This window comes from Pyrgilauda ruficollis, unplaced genomic scaffold, assembly GCF_017590135.1.
Source record: "Pyrgilauda ruficollis isolate IOZ18807 unplaced genomic scaffold, ASM1759013v1 scaffold17, whole genome shotgun sequence".
Taxonomy (NCBI): domain Eukaryota; kingdom Metazoa; phylum Chordata; class Aves; order Passeriformes; family Passeridae; genus Pyrgilauda; species Pyrgilauda ruficollis.
Window position 1 is genome coordinate 5811226 of NW_024515875.1, and position 22334 is coordinate 5833559.

The window sequence follows — 22334 nt, forward strand, 5'->3', positions numbered from 1 at the left end:
TGTGGTTCAGATTTATGTTTGTGGTAACTCCTGCAATGCTATATCTAGCTTTCAAGGACACTGAAAATGAGAGGATTTGGAAAAGCCAGAAGAATGTCTGAAAAAGAACAAGCTTTTTGCTGATAGGTTTGAGAAGCTTAATCCCTGCCTCAGAAGGAGATATGGAGTAACTTGCTTACAATCCAAAAATAATTCACAAAGTAAAGATGAAGTTAACCAAATATACTAGCAGAAGAACTGCCCATAGGTAGGATGGATTTTTCCATCCAGAATGACTTTTAATTTAAAAAGGTAAAAGATATATTTTATATTTTTCCAAAGAGAAATTTGGTCATTGCAGCTCTACTTTTAAAGCCAGAGGGCTGTGGCTTGTGTATTATAGATTGGACTGGATGATTAATGAACTTTTGTGGACTGAAGAAATAGCTGCAGTGGGATCTACATTTCTGTGATGGAAAGGCTTGTGAGACCTGGCACCTTTTACAGGTGAGAGATCATCTCAGTGTGCCGTAGGAACTGTTCCTGTGTTAATAAGGGAGTCCGCCTGAGTCTGTCGTGGAGTATGTGAAGTCTCAAGTTTGTCTGCCTTACACTATTAAATGAGGCTTTTGTTCAGGGCTCTTAACTTGGCTCTCATCTCCCCTAGTGAGGCTTTAATCTCACTGAAAGCAGGATCTTAGAGCAGGATCTTAGTATGTTTTGTTTAGGTTCTTTTTGGTTTTGTTTTTCATGGTTTTTTGGTAGGTTTTGGGTTGATATTTTCCCCTACTTTTGCTTCCCTATTTTTTCCTAATCAGGTAAGTTTAAACTACATTTGCAGTATAGAGGAGGCTTGTGTAAAGTCCAGACTTCTCTCTGACTGGGTGTTGTTCTTCTGGAGGCTGTGTTCTTTTTCCTTCTCCTGATGCTAAGAAGGGTTTTATATGAATTTGAATAGGGAAGAAATCGTTATTTGGTAGAAATGCAACAGTTTTTGCCAGAATACTTACTGTTTGTTTTAATATGCCAGTGTAAGGTTAAAATGTACTTTTATCCTAACTTACTAATACCTCCAAATTTGTTTTTGACCATGTCTAGAAACTTCATAGGAAAGTACAGGTCTTGGGGGAATAGTCAGGTGATTGATCTTTTATTTGGGGTTTAGAGTTAGTGGCTTGGATTTACATGTTGTTAGAGGAGCAAAGCTTTAAGTTCCATGGGCCATATTTTAATGGTTAAGTGAAGCTTTTGAGCATAAAATAAATGACAGTTTGGGAACTTGCTTACAGGCTTGTTTGATTCTGGGACCCCGAGCCTGTGATGATAACTGATACTGAGACTGAAGCTCATTGGGAGCCATCTCTTGAAATTAGGTGATATGAGAGTTATTACCCTACTGGTAAATTCAACTTACCTGTGATCTCAGCTGTTGAATTCATAGCTGCATGTCACAACTGTAGAATGCAAATTGTCAGGTTACCTGGGTTTTGTGGTGTCTCAAAACATGGAAAACACTAACAAAACAAATGCAGAATTATTGCTGTCATTAGTGATTGTTAAAAAATACACATACCATTCTGCTGAAGTTGATTGCTTATTTGCATGCTTAGTGATATCTGCAATCAAATTTCCTAATGATTAGGATTTTTGCTGTACTCTTGGGAGAAGTTGTTGCTTAATTTTCCTCTGCAGTTTGCTAAATGGCTCAAATTGTTTGCAGTGGCTACAATTTGAAGATGTAAATGTGAAGGGAATCTGTTTTTTTTTAACAGGCTTCTATCCTATAAATAACTCGGCTTAGTTCTATTTAAGTTTACTTTTTTTTTTTTTTTTTCTGGAACATGACTTTATATAGTTGAACCGTCCATTTCCAAACAAGGTATGAGAATAATTTGCTTATGTGTCTCCAATATCTGGTTCTCACATAACTGTCTTCTGTAAAACTTCCTGGTTGTCACTGAAAATGGTTTTCTGTTTATGCTAGTCTACAGGTTTCTGGTATATTTTGTGGCTTCAGATGAAAAATGCTAATAAGTTGTTGGCTGCATTTAATAATTTCCTTGGTGATTAAATATAGCATAACCAAAAATGCCTAAGATTATACTCAGGCCAAGTGTTTGCCTGATGATTTATAATTAAACTTAGAAATGTGTATGTATTAAAAACAAGTTGTTATTTTCATCTTGTGAGTGCCATGCTACAACCTGTTTGCCTTTCCTTTTTTTATATTTGGTGCTAGATTTTGTAACTCAGAGGTGGTAACCTGCTTCAATTGCTGCCACATGTTGGACATTACAGTAGAGATTAGGAGAGATGCTGTGTTCATAGAAATGTCTTGTTTTCTTCACTTTAAGGAAGTTGAAATTGCCAATAGTGTTAAAATTGCCCCTCTTGTTTCCCAAGTCTGTTGAGGGATCTCTTCTTAATCACCAAGCCACCTACTGAGTGGGTAAAAAGTACATATTTAAGTGAGCTAGTTTTCATGCAAATTATGGAAAAGATAAGGTTCAAAACTTTCAATGTGCTCACATTTTTCTGCTAAGTAGATAAAGATTCAGAGCAGACTCTGCCTAAGTGTCCTAAGAGCTCAGTAGAAATCTACCATTAATAAGGTTTTCTTATAGTCCAGTCACTCTTGACAACACTTCTAAATGCCAGCAAGGCATTTAGACAAGCTGTAGCAGGTTTCATGCTCTAGAAAAATTCCAGTTCTAAGTAAAACTCATTGTCCTGAGTCTGGATTCTTGGAGCTGTTGAACTAGCTGATTCAGGCACTAATATAAATATGTCTGTGACACTGTGATGCTCCTCTTTTCTTTGATTCCTTTTGTCTTACAACCACAAAGTTCAGTGTAGCTCTTATCTCTTGTATACATCATGTTTGAGAAACTGCATTTCTCCTTAAAAGCATTGCTTCCTAAATCATGATTTCATACATTGTGACTTTCATTTTCCTCTCATGGCAAACCAATTCTTTTATTCCCTGTATGCTGGCATTGGCAATACAAGCCCAGACTTCAGTCAGCTGAGGTAGGACTGTGTGTAAACCATAGGGACTCTGGAACTGCAGATGGAAACTTGACAGGTGTGAGTTAATTTTTCATTTTTCCCTCTGTCTCTTTCCAGAGTAATTGCAAAAAACTAGATTTCTTCGAAGCAGGCCAGATATTGGATGCCTTTTTTTGGATGATCAATTAAAAGTGTGCATTTCAGGGCTAGATGTTGCAAGCCAAGAAACCATAGCCCACCTGCTTCAGCAGATTACATACTTTCCAAGAATGTTGTTTTTATAATCACAGAAATAACTGAAATATAACTGGAGGCATTACAGTTTAGAGGAGACATGTCAAACACGTTCCTCTTTAGCTACACACAAACCTTTCATGTTTACTTTTCTCAAAAGGGGAGGGGTGGATGTATTTTCTGTCTCAATCCCTTTATGCCGTTTTGCATTACAATGCTCAGAATATCAGTGGACAGCAAATATGTACTCAAACAGCTATCAAACATATAGACTTTCTTTTATTCATGGTAGTAGAAGGTAAATTGACTTATTTTTTAAAAGCTGACCTGTGTCAGAGCAACTTTGCTCTCTCACGTTACATGCACTTAAACACTTGACTTTGAGGTTGCACTTGAACTTGCATTTCTTGTGGCCTAAGAGCTCAGTTCTCAAGTATAAGATGCCAGACAATTGTAAGAACTAAGTGTAGGGTGGTGTTCAGGTAACTTTTGAGCTGTAAGAAGCAGGAATGTCCTCAGTGAAAAAGAGCAAAGCGTAGGAATCTTGAGGAGGTGGGAGCACTGTATTTGTTCTAGTTTATTAAAAGGCCATCAAGCTGAAGATAAATCTGGTTTTGTCCTGGGGTTTTTTAGACAAGCACAAACATAGTGAAAGCCAACTAACATGCTGCAGGATTGTGTCAAAAGTAAGGTCAAACAGTCAAAAGTGGTTCTTTGCCTCCTTTTTTCCTTCTTCCCCCATCCTAAACATAAATAGCAACTAATCTTATGGTGAAGATGGGTTTAATGGTGAATGTCAAGTTTTGGAGTAATACAGGTGCTCAAGTAGAGAATAGCATCCATGTGCTTAAGATCTTTAGAAAGGTTTAAAAAAAAGTGTGGAAGAGGCATTTGTAGTGTGGAGATTCTCAGTTCAATCTAAGAAAGAACAGAGATAATTTCTCCCAGGCTGAGCCTGGGAATCTTAGAGGAAAGAATTAAAACAATTATTATCTGTCTTTCTGTAACCATTGTTTATAGATATAGTTCTTTGAAGTGTGCTATTCATTATCACCAATAGTGTGAGATGTTTCTACTTTGAGACCAAGCAAGGATCACCTTAGCGAGTCACATTATGAAAGACCTGCTATTTCATTAAGGTGAGCCTTCTGATCCACCTGAAGACTGGAGTCTTTCTTTCTGTCCCTGACTCAACAGCATCACTGTAGTATATTTATACCTGGTTCTAGGAACGCTTCAAAGTGATTTCTTCCTGTAATAGTTTTAGTCCAGCTGAGTCATGGCCTTATACAGCATTTAGTTAACACCGCCTCTAAAATAAGTGTCCTATATCTGTTAAGGAAAAAAAATACGATCCTCTCACAACTGAAAATGAATAGTAGGACTTTTATGTAGAATATTTTCTGGAGAATGTGCTGAAGCTCTTCATTTGAATGGGAGCAGGCACATTTGTTTATAGGAGTAAGGAGTTAAAGTCCATCGAGATAGTCCTCTTTGCTGTTAGTTTACTGCCCAGTTTGAATCATAGACAGTGATCTCTTTAAAATGGGGTGAACTGTAGAGCATGACAGAAAATCAAGAAGTGATGGTGATGCTGCTATTCATTCTTACTGGAGGAAGCTATTACCTTTGTTTCTACAGGTCTAGTTACAGCAACTGTTGAAAAATCCAGTGCATTGTAGTATTCCTGAAGTGGTACTCCAAGTAGACATTTAAGTTCTCTGTTGAGTCCTTTTGTTCTATTGGCCTCCATGAGGGCTTGGTTTTTTTCTGTCACCTCTGTGTTATGGCCTTGGTGCCTTTTCACTTAGTCTGTGCTAGAATATTTAGTCCCAGAAGGGCTCTCATCCCCTTATGGGTGGAGCAGGTTGCTATCATAGCACTGTAATGCCTTGTGACTGGCATCTGGCCTGATACAGGGAATAGTTTGGCCCATGCCAAATAAATACTCTTACATAAGTAAGCGTAAAGTTACAGTGATGATCACATTTAGATACCACCTATTCTTTATTGCTCTTCTGAGGTTCATTTGTTCTTCAAGATAAAATTACACATCCAGTATGAAGACAGTTGATGGCTGAAAATAAATCTGTTTGCATAACCTTTTACTGTTCTTTGTTGCAGCTCTCAAGTTCCACTTACAAATATAGGAGCGAGGAATTCAAGAGACAGTTTTCTCATCTGCCAGACTCGGAGAGACTCATAGTAGGTAAGAAGTAATCACAGCAAAAGTCCTTGTCTTCTGTTTGGTGAGTTCAGGTTGCAGTCATGTGAAAGCATTTTGTGTTTTTTATGGCAAATTCTGACTACAGGTGATAACTCCCTATTCTCCTGTCTTTGACCTAGCATAAAATACCTTCAAGGAAAGCCAGGTCCCTACTACTCTCTTCTACTGCCTGCTTTGTGGGGAAAAAAAAAAAATAGGGATATTGTTTCTGAGACCCTGTTAACTAGGTAGATCATCCTTAGCAAAAACTTTGCCCTTGCTCCCTGGAACTACTACCCTTGCCCAAGGCACCTTGATTAATATGACTCCTGGGACAGAGTGACACGTGGGTGGTTGTAATTTAAAAGACTATTTTTCAGATGAATGGGAGAGGAAAGAAGCAGGTATCAGAGAATATCAAACTATGATACATAACTTTTCTCAGCACTGAAATATTCCTTTTCCAGCTCTTTTTCACTCCACTGCAGAAGAAGGCAAGCATGTAACCCTACCTCCGTTGCATAGTGATGCACCTTATTCCTTTCTTTATCACCAGCCTGTGTTGTATTTATGTAACAAATACACTGTATATTTTCATACAAAAGTGGCATTGTGACTGTTTCAAGTTCATCTCTCATTTTTTGCAACTTTTAAGGAAGTGAATATTAAGAGGCTGTTTAGTGTATGCTTGGAGTATGCAAGCAACAGCTCTGGAGCAGTTAAATCCCTGTGTCTTTTTCCAGCCTCAAGAGGCAGTTATCCTCTGAAATGCCTTACACATTTTTAAAATACTTCAGTAGGGACGTAAAACAGAAGGAAAGGATATAACTTCAAAGCATTGTTTTGATGTTTCTCCTTACACTGGATTGATGCAGAAAGCCATGGAGCAAACTCTGAAGCACAGTTTCAAAGAGACTGTGTAGGATTTAGAGAAAGATTTAGTAATGGGTTAATCTCAATCTGTTTCATAAGAAGCAAAGCCACTACTTTCATATAAATTTCTTTTACCCCATAAGAAGAAGTGTTTCCTTGAAAGGACTTTTTGCATCCTTCAAGCAAGGATCTCTTTCTTTGCTTGATGAAGAGAAACTTGGTACAAGCTTTACTGTGCTCCAAGAAACTATTGCTTGCTGCTGTTCATTAAAAGAATTGTTACTGCTTCTGTTTTTAAATCAGCTGTTAAAAATAAGCAATGATTCTACTGTAATGAGCACTGTATATAAATATTATGTAAAATAATATTTTCTTAAAATGAAAGGAATTACCTAGATTGTCTAAATGGGAGCTTAAAGAGTGCTATTATAATTTGCCTGAAAATGTTGTTTTCAAGCAACATATTAAGTTACTGGTTCTGAAAACTTAAAAGGAGAAATGCTAATCTCTTCTGTTTGTTTTGATATTCTCTTCTGTGTAGGTAGGTCAGAGTGGGATTGTTCATCAGTTGCCCAATGATGACTTTTGTAGGTCTGAATCCCTCTCCTAAAACACAGAAGTCAGATGCAAGCTTCTTAGTGATGCTCTCCTCAAGTCCTTAACTTCAAACTCCTGCTGCCTTCCTCTGTCAGCATTTTGATATCTGACAATTCTCAAACATGCACTTAGGTCTTTAGATTTAAGCTTCTGTAGTTCTATTTGTAGTTACGTCTCCAAGGGCTTGTATACATGCCTCATTCTTGTTACAAGAAAATTTATTTCTGCTTGATTATTTGAGGAGGAAAATGCTAGAGAATTTGAAAAATCGTAATAAAAGCTTCTGTAAGTGGAGATTTAGCTTGAAGTTAGGATGTTGGGGACTCCTGAACTTCTTGATATTTAAACAAAAACTGTACTTATTATGTTCTTGTAGTACACAAAATCAAAATTCTGGCTCAGACAATACCTGGTATAAAGCTATTAGATAACTCTAAGGGCAAATATATATATCTATATACATATCTATATCTATCTATCTATATATATATATAGATGCAATATATATCACAATACATATGTTCTGCATATTTTGTATACATTAGGTAGCCTTCTTTAGGTTGGACCTCTCAGAAAAGGTCCATCTTAATTATCTAGCAACAGTTCATCTGAAAATTCCTTTTGTTTGAATCTTTGGGCTCTGAAACTGGGAAAGCTCTGAGATTTTTAAGAAATGCAAATAAATTCTCTGCTCTTGCTCTCAATTAGCAGGTATCTGATGATGGGTAATTACATTGTAGATGAAATCTATTTCTCAATAGAAATAGGGGTGTTTCAGTCAGAGTCAGGATCATAAAAATGATAGTCAACTTCAGGAAATACCCCCTGCCTCAAGAACTGGATAGCTTCAATCTTCCTGTTAGTGTCTCACTCTGCAGACAGTTTTAGCTAGTGATAGGATCTGTTTAGTAGAAAACTATTATCTTGCTACAACATATGAACTACTGTTACGTAGGAGTTGACAGTATAATCTGTTGTACTAAAAAATGTTTGTGTATTCTGTTGTTTAGATGCTTTGAAGTTTGACTAATGAATACTTCTCCCATGTACTTCTGGTCTTGCCTGACATCTCTTCTCTGAAAACCTAAAATAGTGCACAGGGGTTGATAGATGGAATGTTGTCCTCACATGGATGTACCATCAACTCTGGCTTTGGGCTGTTCCCAGAACAATGGTCTGGATGCAAGCCAGTACAAGTCTGCCTTTGTAGACTTCTTAAAAGTGAAAGAAATGGCTTTTTATTGTATTGTAACAGCCCATTTCATTTTAGTTAGCAGGTCTGGGTCAGCTGTGCTGCAGTCAGCGGGTGAGTAATTTGCTCTTGCTCTCTTACGCAGATTACGCCTGTGCGCTCCAGAAGGATATCCTGCTGCAAGGACGCTTGTATCTCTCTGAAAACTGGCTCTGCTTCCACAGCAACATTTTCCGATGGGAGACCACAGTAAGATCTCTTGGCTCACTTGAATCCCACCTTTTCCATGTTCCATCCTATCAGGATATAGGATTAGAGTCTCTCAGATCTCATCCTGTCAATCTCATACTAGTAACTCTGGGCTGTGAAGAAAGAGCCTGCATCCCTGAGTGGAAATTCAAATCCATTATGTAAAATAAGAGTAGCAGTGGAGGCTTCTGAATGCTGAAGTAAGCCTGTTCAGTCTGTCATTCAGCATAAGAAGTTTAGGAATTATGCTAAAGCTGGCTTTTTACGTTTCTGGTATTGACAATTTGCCTTTCCTTACCATGCAAAATTGTCCTGTAAAGGCATGTAACACATAACCTCCTACTGTAAGTCCTGGGGCATGACAGGGTATGTGGTGTTGCCCAATTCAAGAACTCTCCAGCATTGAACCTTACTTGACATAGCCTTACATATAAATATCAGCATCTAAGAATAGCTGAAGGGAATTGATAAATGACTTCTGCAAGTTCTCATATTGTGGTCTGTGGCTTTTGAACAGTACAAGCAAAGGTAGGTATTTGTGATATGTTGGCCCTTTCTGTCAGATTAGGTTAATAAATTTAAATTTCTTCATTCAGATGCAGTTGTTGCATCTGCTGTAGAACTTGCATGAAGTAGTGAATAAGAGAAGGAAGATAACCTAGCAGACAGAGGATGGACATGACAAAATGTTCTGTGAACTATGAGACTGCTCATAACTTAAGTCAGTATCTCACATTTGAGTGCTCTGAAATACGCAGGACAAGCAACAAATAGCTTGTGTATTTAAACCTGTGAGGGGCTGAAAATCCAGCTTAATTTCATCAGATGGATTTGGTGATATCAGATGGATATGTTTTATTTTAGATGTGAAATTAATTAAAAAATAAACCCATTGGAATTAAACCCTTGAATATATGAACTGTTCAAAGACTGATTGAGGTTTTTTAATCCAAAACAGCATACATCCTGGTAACCTGTTTCTGCCTGTCTAGCAGGGTGGTATCTTCAGCAATACCTTTAGGCAATCTGAGCTCATCAGCTACAATGGTAGAGCCAAGTTTGGGACCTCATTAGCAGGCTGTGTTGTTGCAAAGAGGGAGGGAGTAAGTGGAGAACTTCCTGCTCACACAGGAAAAAACAAGTTAGAGCTGTATGTTTCTCCTTTCTCTATGCTGAATGGCAGCACAGCCTTATATTCAAGAGAAGAGGGGGGTAGGCTGGAAGGAAATTTCTTCTTACAGCCAGTCAGACCATGTTCTTCTAAACAGAAATATTTCAACTACCAATATACAAGTCAAACATGCCTAGGCAGGAAGAATTTCTTGCAGTGACTAGACTGCAAATAAAATTTTGAAAATGGACTATATTGTAAACATCTGTGAGATAATACAAGTCTGTTAGCTGATCTCTCTCATCTATGTCCTGCTTTATCTATAGCATTCTGATTGGGATTGACTTTCAGATCTGTGATTAGTATTTGGTTGAGATTGTGGCAGGAGGAGTGGAAGAAAAGCAGAAAGAACCATTTATTCCCTAGTGCTAATGTGAAAGAAGAGGAGATGGCTCTTAAGTCACCTCAGCTTCTACTTTGAGCTGCTTGCTGTTAAAGCAGCAAGTAGAGACAGTAATTGCCTTTGTGATCTCATCTGAATTGCATCCCAGGGTTTGGGGTTAGTTTGAGTTCTTCTTGCATGTTCTGTAACTTCTAACTTTTTAGTCATAAGTTATTTTTAATATGTCTTATTAAATGTGTTTCTTCTTAGATTTCTATTGCTTTGAAGGATATAACTTTCATGACAAAGGAGAAGACTGCTCGTCTCATTCCAAATGCCATACAAATAGCAACAAAAGGAGAGAAGGTGAAAATCTGTTTTTAAATATATTCTTGCTAAATGATAGAGTCCTGAACACAGCACTTGTTCTAGTCTATATTTGCATAAGTAACTTTCCTGTCAAATGTTTAAATGTGATTGGGATTAGAAGCCAGACTTAGGTTTGGTCCCTGTGCATGTTTGCTTGATAATTCAACTCCAGTTTGACTGCAGAATCCCTTGGTAGTGTTGATGCAGTAACAAGAAAGTAAAAATTTGTCTCACCTGTTCAAAGGAAAACTAATTCAAAGCATGAATTTGGAATCTGTATTCTTCATACTGGAAAGATATCAAAGTCATTGGATTTCAAGTATTCCTTGAAGAAAACTACTGAAAACAAAAGGACTGTGATATCATGGGTTTTGAGTAATGGAGAAATTTACTCCAGAACATGTGCTGGGAAATGAAGTTTTCGAGTGTGTATTTGAAAAACTGAAAAGCATGATGCAGTGTGATTATTTCTTCTATAAATGTCTTGAAAATAATAATTCTTGGCAAGAACAGAGCTTTCCACAGTGAAAGCTGTTCCTTGGGAAGCAACTGTGATTCATCATATTTGGCTGTTCCCTTTCAATTCATCCAGTATTAACTTTCATTGACAAGGAAGATAGATCTCTTTGCTAAAAAACCCCCAGCTTTCCAATGTGAAGATTTTAATACTTGAAATGATGCATATAATTTGATCTCCTATTTTAATTATTTTAATTTCACATCATCTTGTGTGAAAATGTTAGTAAAAGGCTCATGTGGCAGAAGAATAGAAATAAGAAACAGGCATATGTGTTTCTGATTTGTTCAACCTTCTGTGGGAAAAATTTAAGTTTGTTTAAGTTGAGGAGGAGCTCTTGCTTTATACCAAGGGTAGTCACATGGCCAGAACAGCAAGTGTCTTTATATACATGGACATTGGGGAAAATACTCACTGAAAGTGATGCAGACTGTGGAACCGGAGGAATACGACCCCGGGTTTGTTGAATGTGAAATGAGGCAAGCTGTTACTGATGACCTTGGGATATTCAAGGTACAAGGAAGCATTCTGGGATTCCTGAAAATAGCTACACGTGAGCTTATGTTTTACCTTGGTTTTTTTCTGTAGTTTTTCTTCACGTCATTCAGTGCAAGAGACAGAAGCTACCTCAGCATCTTCCGTTTGTGGCAGAATGTGTTGCTGGATAAGGTAAGCTTGTCTGCAACAGTACCTGTGGTTAAGCAGTCAAATAAACTTTTCCTAAAGTAGGCAGATGTTCCTCTGGAGAATAAGAGACTAGAAGTTAGCTTTTCCTTTCTGACTTAGAATTCTAATCTGATATTCTGCTTTGGTTACTTGTCCTTTAGATCACAGATTAAACTCTCATCTTTTCCTTCTCAGACTGTCACTACAACTCTGCTGTTGAAAGAGCATTTTGTCTTTGCATAGAGGTTGCATGCTTCTCTTCACTGTGAGGTCAAGCATATGTTATTAAATTGATATGCATCTGCTTCACATTTTCTATGCCTAATTTGTGATCAAAAAGGCAAGAGGTTTTCTCAGTGAAAACTTCAAGGAAAAAAGGCCAAAACTTCTCAGATAAGTTAGCTGAACCTTTGCCAGCCAACTCATTACAAGTCTGCTGACCTTGAATAAATGCAACAAAGGTAGGCTGTATGATATGGAAGTGTATTTTGGCAACTTTGGCTAGTTACCTTGATTTATATTGCAATTTGTGGATATTTAAGCTAATCTTTCTAAAAATAAACTGACACATTTGAAGAACATCAAGAAAGACAGACAAGACAATTTTTTTGTAAGAAAGACTTTTTTTTAAACCAATTACTTCCTGTTTATGTCTCTCATTGTTTAAATATTTCATTTCAGTTGCAATTTCACACCAAAATATTAATCTATAACACTGCAATGATCCCAAAAGGTCTAAAGCTGTTGTATTACTTACACATAGTAGCTACACTTTTTTCTTTTTGTTGGATGAATTTTAAGGCAGACTAGAGGCACTTTCTGTAAAAAAAAGTGCTGAAAATTAAGGGAAGTACTATTTTTAAGGCAAAACCAATGCTTCTTGCAAATCTCTTGTCCCTCAAATCAAATACTATTTAATTGTCTTGCATCCAGCTGCAATGTACTTTGTCACCTTTTGACTGGAATGGGCAACTGGAAGTAACCTTGCTTTCTTTCATTGTGCAGAGTTTGTCAGAAATTGCACTTATGTTATTCATAAGTGCAATTATGATTGCACTTATGAATATTTGATTAGTTTGTGGTGCTGGAGGGTCAGCGTATGGGCATTCAGGTATACAAACCTATCCTAGGGCTGAAACAGAGGTAACAGGCTTTGTATTGTTCAGTATTAGTTTTTCTTGTGTGTTTCTTCTCTGACACTGAAATGAGTGTCACAGTAGGATCCATTTTTCACTTGAGAGCAGTAGCTAAAGGATAGATAAGAAATCAGGAGGCATGGACTGCATGCAAGATGAGATGAATTAAGCCAGCAGGTTTTAGGAACCAGTGCATTAGAGTAGCTTGGTAACTATCCTTATTATTTCTATCAAATCTTGCTGTTAGCTTGCTTTTATCCTCACTGCAGTATGATAAAAGATAAATCTGTTTATGAGAATTTCTGCTTGGGGTTCTCAGTTGTAAAATGGAGCATGGTCATGAGGTGTATGTAGGGCTTTTTAATGTAGTATATTTGGAACTATTATTGAAACAGGATTTCTCTTAGGTTGAGTTCCTACTTCTGAAACATAGTAATGACTTCTGATTCTCTGCTAGAATGTGTGAGACACCTGTCAGCCTTCTTTATGATATTCTTTACTAGGTAAAGCTATAGAGGGGCACTGAGGACTTGAAAGTAGAAACTGAAGTTGCTGGAGCTGGATCCACTGACACGACTAGAATGGCAGCTGTCTACTGAACTAATACTAAAAGAGAGCCCCTGGTGTTTTCAAGCAGTTTTGCTGTTTTCTCCCCACCACTCCAATGTCAGGAACAGCACACATTTGGAAAATGTCTCATACACCTGAAGCCCTGCCATGGTATGCAGTGCCTGAGTATGTGGAGTTTTGGTGTTCCTGGCTTCAGTGATCAAAGGGATGCCATCAGAATTTGTAAGGCTTTTGACAAAGCCTTGACTCTGGAACCAGTTCCAAAAAGAGCTGGTTTTAATGTTTCCTCGGCCAATAGCTAAATGTTTTGAAGCCTGTGAATAGCTTGTTTATATTCTGGAGCACATCTGCTAGACCTGAAGATGACATCCAACTGTTAAATTATGAAATAAAGTTGTCATCAGAAGTATAAATCTTACTATAGGTGTCACAGTACTGGTTTGCACCACCTGACAGTGAATAATCCCCAATTTTCAGGATTTGGATCCAGGGGACTGGAATTACATTTGTTTTGAATCATGGTTATGCAGAGGTAAATTTCAGTCCCTGGCCTCTTCAGCACTTCTGAGCATAGATTTTGTGCTATGAACTCTTGCCTCTGAGTGACCTGTCTGCTTTACCTGATACACCTTAAGCTTTCACCACCTGCAGAACTTGTTGGTGGGGTCAGCCTCATACCCTTTCCCAGATCTCCATCTGGTGGCCATTCTGCCTTGTACCTCCCAAATATTGCATGTCCTAGGTGGTTGAACAAGTAGTTCTTTGATAAGTCTGCCTTTCTATTAGAAGTGAGATGCACTGTGCAAGAGAACCAGCAAATTGTTACATGCTATTCTGTGTCCAAACTTACTTCATCCATCAAGATGCTTTCCCCCAGCTTTGCTCCACTGCTCTGACAGGACTCCTAGTCCCGTTGAGCTCAGTTACAATTTTGTAGCTCGTAACTTCTTCAGACCTTGCTCAGAATACACTGTGGTGTGTTTGGTGCCCTTCAACTTTAGTTCCTCTGCAAATCAGTGGGTACTTTCTTCTTAACATGGGTCTTTCTTAGGCTTTTTATTCTTTAAATGCCCATGCAAAGACTTTTTTCTTTGAAGGAAAATTCCACTTTATTTTTTCCCCGTCCCTGCTGCAAAACATGTGCAGAGTGAGTCTTGTAGGCTTTTACCTTGCCATTGTATTTTAAATGATCCAGCATCATGGAAAATAAGGAATCATTAATGCAGTTCTGGAAGAGACATGACACCAGTCTTGATAAAACAGATAGCTGCTTCCACATCCACTGCAGCTTTCAATAATACTTCAGTTTCTAAAATCAGCCAAAAATCCTGTTTTGCAGTGTGCTTTCCGGATTGGTACAAGGAATTTATTCATGGCTGCTATTGACAATAGGAGCAGTGCCATTTACAGTTTTGCTTTATTTTCCTAAACCTTGCGGGTGTCAGATATCCCTCAAGTTTAAGGGAGAAGGAACAAATTAAAATGTAATTAGGCAGGTCATTCAAATCCCAAACAAACACAGCACTCCTTATTTCTAATGGAACAAGATCTTAACTTAATCGGTCTCAATTCCCATGAGTCCTCTGCCTTAGAGCTGGATTTATTTTCCTATTGTTCTTCTTATGCTTTGCTGGGTAGAGATTTGCACCTGTCTCCGGAGACATTGTAGCAGGTAAGTCTAGAGGTGTGAGAAGGGACCAGAATTTCTGATCACCTGGGCTTCTTGTGGCAAACATCCCCCAGGACAGCAGTTCTGCTTTCCGCAGCAGTTTCTCAGGGAAGGTTGTGAAAAGAGAGATGTTTATTTGCACCTTTGTGTACAACCAGATTAATTTAAGAGACGAAAGAAGACTTGGTTTGATTCTGAGCTTCATGTTTAGGCAGTTAGAGGGAGAGTTTGCTGTTTCCCTCCCCTGTTCTGCAAATAGAGTTCTGTATCAGAGTTGCCTGGCAGAAGTGTGGTGTATGGTGAGGGTTGTCTCTTTAGTCAACCTAAATGGCAGGTCTTGTTCTTATTTCTGCATTTGTCCATAGAGGGTAAAAATCATCAGCTTTGCCTCTGTCGGTGATACTCTGTAATATTGCTTGTGCCACGACACCGCTTTGTCTTGCACGATGCAAAGTATTGATGATCTGTGCTCTGCTTGAAAAGACAAAAGTGTATCCCAGCTGCTTCTTGCAGCCTTTGTTTTTGTATACAAAGAGAACTGAGGAAAAACCCAGTGTAGACCATCACCTTGAACGGTCAGAGTAATTAATGTTTAGATTTTGCCTTTCAAGCTTCAGAGCTTCTCTAAGGCATCCTCTCAGAAGCAGAAGTCTGACCCAGAAAATTTATGCCCTTCTTTGTTTTCAGAACTGACTCTTTCGGATACAATAAAGCAAGTCTCATTTGATCTTGCCTTGTGACCATTAAGAACTTATTATATCTAGCTGAGTTAGGAATAATTGAGCAGAGTGGAAGAATCCCATTTTAGAAGCAGAGGTTGGTAACGTTGCTTTTACAAAACAACAGGAAACAACTTTATAGATTCCTTTATAGAAGCTGAAAAGCTTCTCTCCTTTGCTCTAACTGTTGAGCTGACTGTAAAAGGGCAGACTGATTTGCCCATAGACAGAACTGGTGAATTTAATTAGCAACATCAGCACTGTGCCATTATGACTGGGAATCAAGGCATTGGCAATATTGGGCAACAGAAATGAAAATGGCTTTATTTCTATCCTTTGATTCCTAGTTGGAAGATGTGCTAGCTAAAGATTCACCTCAGTCTTATTTTGAAACCCTGTTATGCCCATCCCTGGTTTTAGCCATTTAATAAGAACAGCTGTAGGTAGTTGTTTGTGGTTGAGTTTATTTTTTAAGAAGACAGAATGCCTGGGGAAAGTAAGGCCGGCTGTAAGTGGATGCATGTGTTTCACTGCATTGCTCTGTAGAACAAACCCCCGTGCAGAGGGAGGCTGGCATTAGCTGCTATGACCCTTGCTTTATAGCTGTGTGTTTTGTGTTTTAATGTTTACTTTGCCCTCGCTAGGATTAAATACCTTGAAACTGATCTCTGCCAATAGGGTGCTTGTTGCCAGCTGCTTTCTGAAAAGCCCGAAACCGCGTTGTGCTGGAAAATACCCGAGGGAAAAACCCTTCCTCGTCTCCCGCGTGCTGCTATTTGTCCCGGCCCTCGGGGGGAGCGGCTCCCGTTCGATGCCGTGCAGCGCGGGGATCTCGCAGCGGGGGCGAGGGGGCAGCGGGACCCCCGTGGGGCCCGGCCCGGCCGAGCCTGGCTCTGTTCCACGCCGCGCCGGCAGCGGCAGCCGAGGAAGGCGCTGTCCCGGCGCGGGCGGGGGGACGGCCCCGGCCGGGCCCGGCGCCGCCGCCCAGCAGGAAGTGGGAGCGCGGCGGCTCCCGGCGGGAGCGGGGCTGGCCCGCGGGACGCGCCAGGTGGGTCGCGGAGCGGGACGGGCGCGGGGAGCGCCGGCAGCCCGGGGAGCGCCGGGACGGCTGCGGGCACGAATTTGCATCCTGAGTGCGGCTCAGCTCCTCCGTGCCTGTCTAAAATTGCGGGTACTGTAACTAACACTCTACAGGTGAAGCAGGCGGGTGGAGAGGATCATTTAAAGGCCCTTTACATAATGCATGGGTATTTAATGTCATCATTTCATGCAAATAGTAAGCACTACTTGTCTACTACTTGTGTTACTGCCTCATTAGCACAGTCCTGTTCCCTTGATCAATATGGATGGTGGCCGAGGCACATTTTCCAGTGTGCTGTCTCCTGTTTTACGATCGCTAGTATTGCTGTCTGAGCTCTGTGAAATACCAAAACCTTTTATTTCCTTTCTTTCTCTTCCCCTCCCCCCCCCCCCCCCCCCCCAAGCCCTTTATAGCCAAGGTGGACTTTGAAACTCATTGCTTACTTTGCAGATATGAGTGTGTCATACTACTTTTACCTCCAAGCTTTCATGATGATTTAAGAGAACTTAAATATGTTCCAGTACATCTGGGAATTCATGGAAAATGATAGAGATATTGTAGAGAAGGAGAAGACTTAGCTAGTCCTGAGTCAAGGTAACCCTGAAGAAAAGCAACTACTTTTCATAAAGAGGATGCTAGTGGTACATAGTGAGGACCTCCTGTCCCACCTTAGCAAAGTGGAGAGTTGGCTGACCTAGACACCGTGTAGTGACTGAAATGCTAGCCTCCCACAATTTGTCAAGTACTCTGAGCATCCTCAGGAAACAGGTGGGTATCTATTAAGCAGTTTGTTCAGAATCAAAGAGGTAATTACTTACCTTGTGCCATATCAAGTGAAGTTCAAGAGGACAGTACTTTGAAGGTACCTGTGAAAATATTGGTGACATGTGAAGAGGCAAGTAGTGGCTACAAAGTATGTGTTTTCTTAAAATGGTGATTTTTCTTATGCCTGGTATTGTTGGTTGAACGGTGATGGGAGTGTGCAGTAGACAGGAGTACAGTTGCCCAAAATGCTGAAACCCAATCTTGGAATGTGATACCTGAATGCTTTCAGTCCTTGTCAGAATTGAGGTTAAAGGCTGTGGCGTAATACAAACTTGTTGCTGCTTTTCCTCCAGTGCCTTACTGTTCCATACTGTGGTTCTTGACTAGCCTGCTTTGTTTCAGAGGCTGACCAAGCAGGAATTCTGGCAGCTGGTGCACCAGAGCTATGGCTCTGAGCTGGGCCTGAACAGCGAGGAGATGGAGAGCTTCCACTCATCGTCAGAGGACAACGGGCAGTCTCGGTAAGGAGAGGCTTTACAGCCTATTGAAACACCTGGGGAGAAGCAGTGTCCTCTTTCTTAGAAACTCAGTTTCTAAAGAGCTGTTGTAGACTTACCAGAATGGTTGAGCCTGTAGAGGATGCAAAGGTCTGAACTGCATAGACTGAGTGTGCATGAAAACTTAACTGTGTGAATTTGCTAAAATAGTAGCAGTGCAGCTGAGGCCCCTTAGAAGAGGAGAGAGGAAGACCTTGTTCTTCCTAGATCTACTAGGGGACCAGCATAGGGTAGCTTAAATAGCAGCCTTTTCACATGATGGTGCCTAGTCAGCACCTTTATGCCCTTCAACAGTTTGGAAGGTTTGAATAGGATGGAGCTATATTGTGGATCAGACACTCTTTCTTCCCCTCCTCTGTGGAGACTGAAATACTTGTTTTGCCTTGTTCTCCTGATATCTCATGTCTTAGCTTATTTTTGTATTGTCCTCGGCTTGAATTAAGAAACAGGAATAATAATATAACAAGCTAGAATAATTGTAATAATAATGGTGTGGTTTTTTTGGAAAGAATTGCCTTGATTTTTTTGAACAAATGTGAACTTATTTGTGACCTGCCAGTGTCAATCTAATAACAGCACTTTGCATATCTCTGTGTAAATAAGCATGACTCTTCAAAACTGAACAATGTAATTTCTCTTCAATCCTCTGTTTGATATCTGAGTATGTTTGTGAGAAAAATGTCTTGAGTTCATTACAGGCTTCAAAAGATGTTTTATTAAATATTTTTGGGTGGGGTTTTTTTTTTTTTTTGCTTGATTTTTTGTTACATTTTGGTTTTTTCTGTTAAAAAGTCACAACTTTGCAACTTTGGATGCAGGAAAAAATTGTTTTCTGACACTTTCTTAACACTTTGACTTTCCAGATTAGTTATAAGCTGTATGTTTCCTCATTTCCCACAGCACTCACTTTCTTTGTTTTATTAACCGTGTGATCAGAAGCTGAATGTTCTGAGAGGTGGCTGAAATGAGGAAGATGGCTTGATATTAATAAACTGTATGTGGGAAGAATGACTTGGTAGTTTTTAATGTCATCTGAACAGCCATGTTTTCAGTGCAAAAATCAAGATGTTTTCTTGGATTTCTCAGTGCTTAGATCTCCAAAGATATCTTCCTTTTTGCTTTGGACAGATCCAGCATTTGTGATGATTCTGGAGAAAGGGATGAAAAACTACCCAAAGTGATTAGTTTAGTTCATGAGCCCACGCTTCCAACAGAAGGAGAGTCACTCAACAGACACATGTTGCCAGGAGTAAGTGCTGACACAGCCTTTCTTGCTGTTTGTTTCTGATAAGCATATGTGCTTAACGTGTATGCCTGTGAGCATAGGATGAATGGAGATGGTAACTTCCAGAGAAGTCGTTGAGAAGTCAAGAATGTTTCTTAAATTTGAAAATGAGCAAAATTCTGTGTAAGTGAATATTGTTGGTATGAGCTTCAGCAGTGCTCTGTCGCTAATTTGCTGTACAGCCTGGCTGCAATGCTGATCTTATCCAGATCCCAAGGGGACTATATTTGTGTTTTATCCAAGTGCTTTTTGAAAGTAATACCTTTTTCACTTCCAGTGCTTTCTTGCTTGCGCTTATTTGTCATTTAAAAAAGGATCTCCTCTTACATTACTGTATCTCCTATGCATAAGGCTTGTTAAAGGGTAGTTACACTTCGTCTTCCTTGCCTTCAATGGTTGGTTAGTCTGCTGTTGTGAATATATGAAACCTTTTCTAATGCTTCAGAAGGAAGGGGAAAGCCCCCACACTTGCTATAATAAGGATGAATTTTACCTTATGCCTTGGATTAGTACAGCTAACAAGCATGAATGCCTCACTCATGTTCACTCATGTTGTATGAATTTGTGAATGTGTTTGGCTAGTGTGAGCAGCAAGTGCATTAGTAGTGATCTCTGAGATGGGCACAGTATCTAGCACAGTTACTGGGGCTCCTGTGTGCAGCTGTAGTCCTAAAAAGTTGCAGATATTTTCTCTTGGTTATTAGATATCCCAAAGGCCCTGCTAATGCATTTTTTATAAGCTTCACTAGGGCTGTGTACTTAATTGCCAGTTTTGCTTAGGACAATATGGGGAAGGAAGAAAGGAGATCATTTTAATAGTTTTTACTACCCTACCCTTTATATCGTCTGGCTTTTGTCACTTGCTAAAACTGATCTGAAGGTTAAGTAGGATTTAAATAGTTTTGCCAAAATCCAAGTTAATGGCTAGAGACTCGTATCCAGCAAAGAATATTGGTGTTTCTCAGATGTTAAAAGCATAGTTGTTTGAGTGGTGGGTACTCCTCATGGAAACTCTAACAGTATAAAATAAGATTTTTGGAGAGTTGTAAGGGAGGCCTGAGGATGCTGCTGGAATTTGGACTGTTTGGGATAACTAAAAATCTACCCAGGTAGCCTTAGTTTGCACTAGTCTTACTTGCAAAAGAGCAAGCCATTTAAAGATAATTGCTGTGCCTGGAAAAGAAGCCACACCCCAAGATATCTCTTGCAGGTGCTAAATCTAATTTGGCATCTTGGTAAGGAGGAATGCCTGGGGATTTGGTCTGCAAAAATGCCAGGCTTCTGCCTTGAATAAACTGCCTCTGAAAAGTCTTTTAGTTATCATGTAAAAGTGTGGTCTTGATAAATGTGTAACTAAACTGTTTACTGTTTCAGGGTAGCTAAAATGCACAATGATTTTGTTTGGCTGTATGTGTCACTTTACATTACTCAAGAATATCCATGCTCTCTCCACAGCCCCAAGACTGGAGCATATTTTGTAGAATGACAAGGGCAGTAGGAGGAGGCAGTAGTACTTAGAATGTATTTATCAGAAGTCATCGCAGTAATGGCACAAAGCCCACATAACCACCTTCCAAAGACTGGAGGGAAACAGGCTTAAACTTCCTTTGCTGCTCTGACAGAGTAAGGCCCAAAGCTCTCATAAGAGGAAGAACTGAATAGTGGAGGGGTTGGGTCTAGTATTTGACCCATCTTGAAAAAAATATTATTATATAAATACTGTAGTTGATCAAGGCAAGTTTGTGTGGCTTATCTGCCCTCTCAGTACGTGTGAGTGTGGGAGCCACCTTGTTGCCTTGTTGCAACCATCATCTTCCCTCCTCCCCTTGTAGGGAGGCCTTCCAGTCCCAGATCTTGCTGTTCACAGGCTGAAAACCAAAAAGCCCTTTGCACAGAGCTTAGTACTACTCGACTAGCTCAGGAGATAAATGTACAATTGGGAGTAAATGATACATCTTTAATTCCAGCTGACAGGTCTTAAAATCTTTACTCTTTAGTGTAAAAAAAAAAAAAACACGCAAACCAACCCAAAACCCCATGAAATCTGTGTTAAACTCAATCTGTTATTACAAAAACCCCAGCTTGAATCTCTTTTTCCATGACAACATGAAAAGCTTTTTTTTTCTAGGAGCTTTTTTCTTCTGACTTGAGCCTGGCTTCCCTGCTCTGCTCATGGCATAGTGGGCTGCTCTTGTGCTGCTGGTGGGAACTCTGCTTCACTAGGTTGTGATTGTTGTCAAAATGCTATGAGAGTTTCTTGGGTTTGTGCTGGATCAGTGTGTCAATTTTTAGGCTGTTCTGTTGCAACTAGCTCCTTTTGGACTTCCATCTGTATTGATATTTTGACATTGAATGTTGGTTCTGTCCTAGATCTTGTTATGTGACTGAGTATAACTTACATGGCAGCTTTCTCAATAGAAGCATTTGTTAACTGGTGTGTTTTTCTAATTCAGTCTTCCTTTATAATTTTTTGACCCTGAAAGAGTACTTTTGTCTGCTTATACTGCAGTCAGATTTATGCCTGTCTGTTTTCCAGCCACCCACGCCTATTGGCCCTTGGTTGCACAAGAAAAGTAACAGGTTTTTATTTTTTAAAAAACCCAAGAAGTACTGGATGTACACCATGACTGTTCAAGCAGTGGATGCTTTTGCTTTCTTAAGTCAATGCTGAATACTCTTTGGGGGATGATGGTTTTGCAGATGAATCAGAACAACGCAGCTGAGGAGGCCTGATCGTATTTACTATGGTCCACTATGTATTGCTCTTCCAGGGCTGCACTGCTCTTGATCCCGGATGTTCCACTGGTAGCAGTGGGGCCTTGAGGAGGGGTTTAGAATGAAAACTGATTTAAAGCTGGTAGCCAAACTTTTCTTGGGTGGCATTTTTAGATACACAAACTTTGTCCATACAGTTTCTCTGGAGATTTACTTCTTTAAGTGTGCAATGGCATACATGCGTAGGTGACAGTTCTTGTTTAAGGTTAAGAGCTGCATCATTGATTCAGGGACAGGTGTTCAGAGGGATTTCTTTCTTGCTTACATATTGGAGATGGGAAATGATATTCCATTGCTTTGTTTGTGAGAAGTAATATTTTATAAGTAGGATGGCTCTAGACAGTATTTTAAAACTTCTTTTTTCAAAGGGTGATGGTGTCCTACAAAATAAGA

General features: G+C 39.6%; 1 protein-coding gene across 4 annotated transcripts in view; it reads left to right on the plus strand.

Annotated features, from left to right (window-relative positions):
- Nucleotides 1-22334, plus strand: part of GRAMD1C (GRAM domain containing 1C) — a 52232-nt gene that overhangs the window by 12915 nt on the left and 16983 nt on the right. For all 4 annotated transcript variants that reach the window (XM_041463987.1, XM_041463988.1, XM_041463989.1 and 1 more), the window contains exons 3-8: nt 5347-5431; nt 8236-8339; nt 10103-10198; nt 11307-11387; nt 17727-17845; nt 19010-19130. In XM_041463987.1, coding sequence (XP_041319921.1) covers nt 5347-5431; nt 8236-8339; nt 10103-10198; nt 11307-11387; nt 17727-17845; nt 19010-19130 — 606 coding nt within the window. The remainder of the gene's footprint in view (nt 1-5346; nt 5432-8235; nt 8340-10102; nt 10199-11306; nt 11388-17726; nt 17846-19009; nt 19131-22334) is intronic.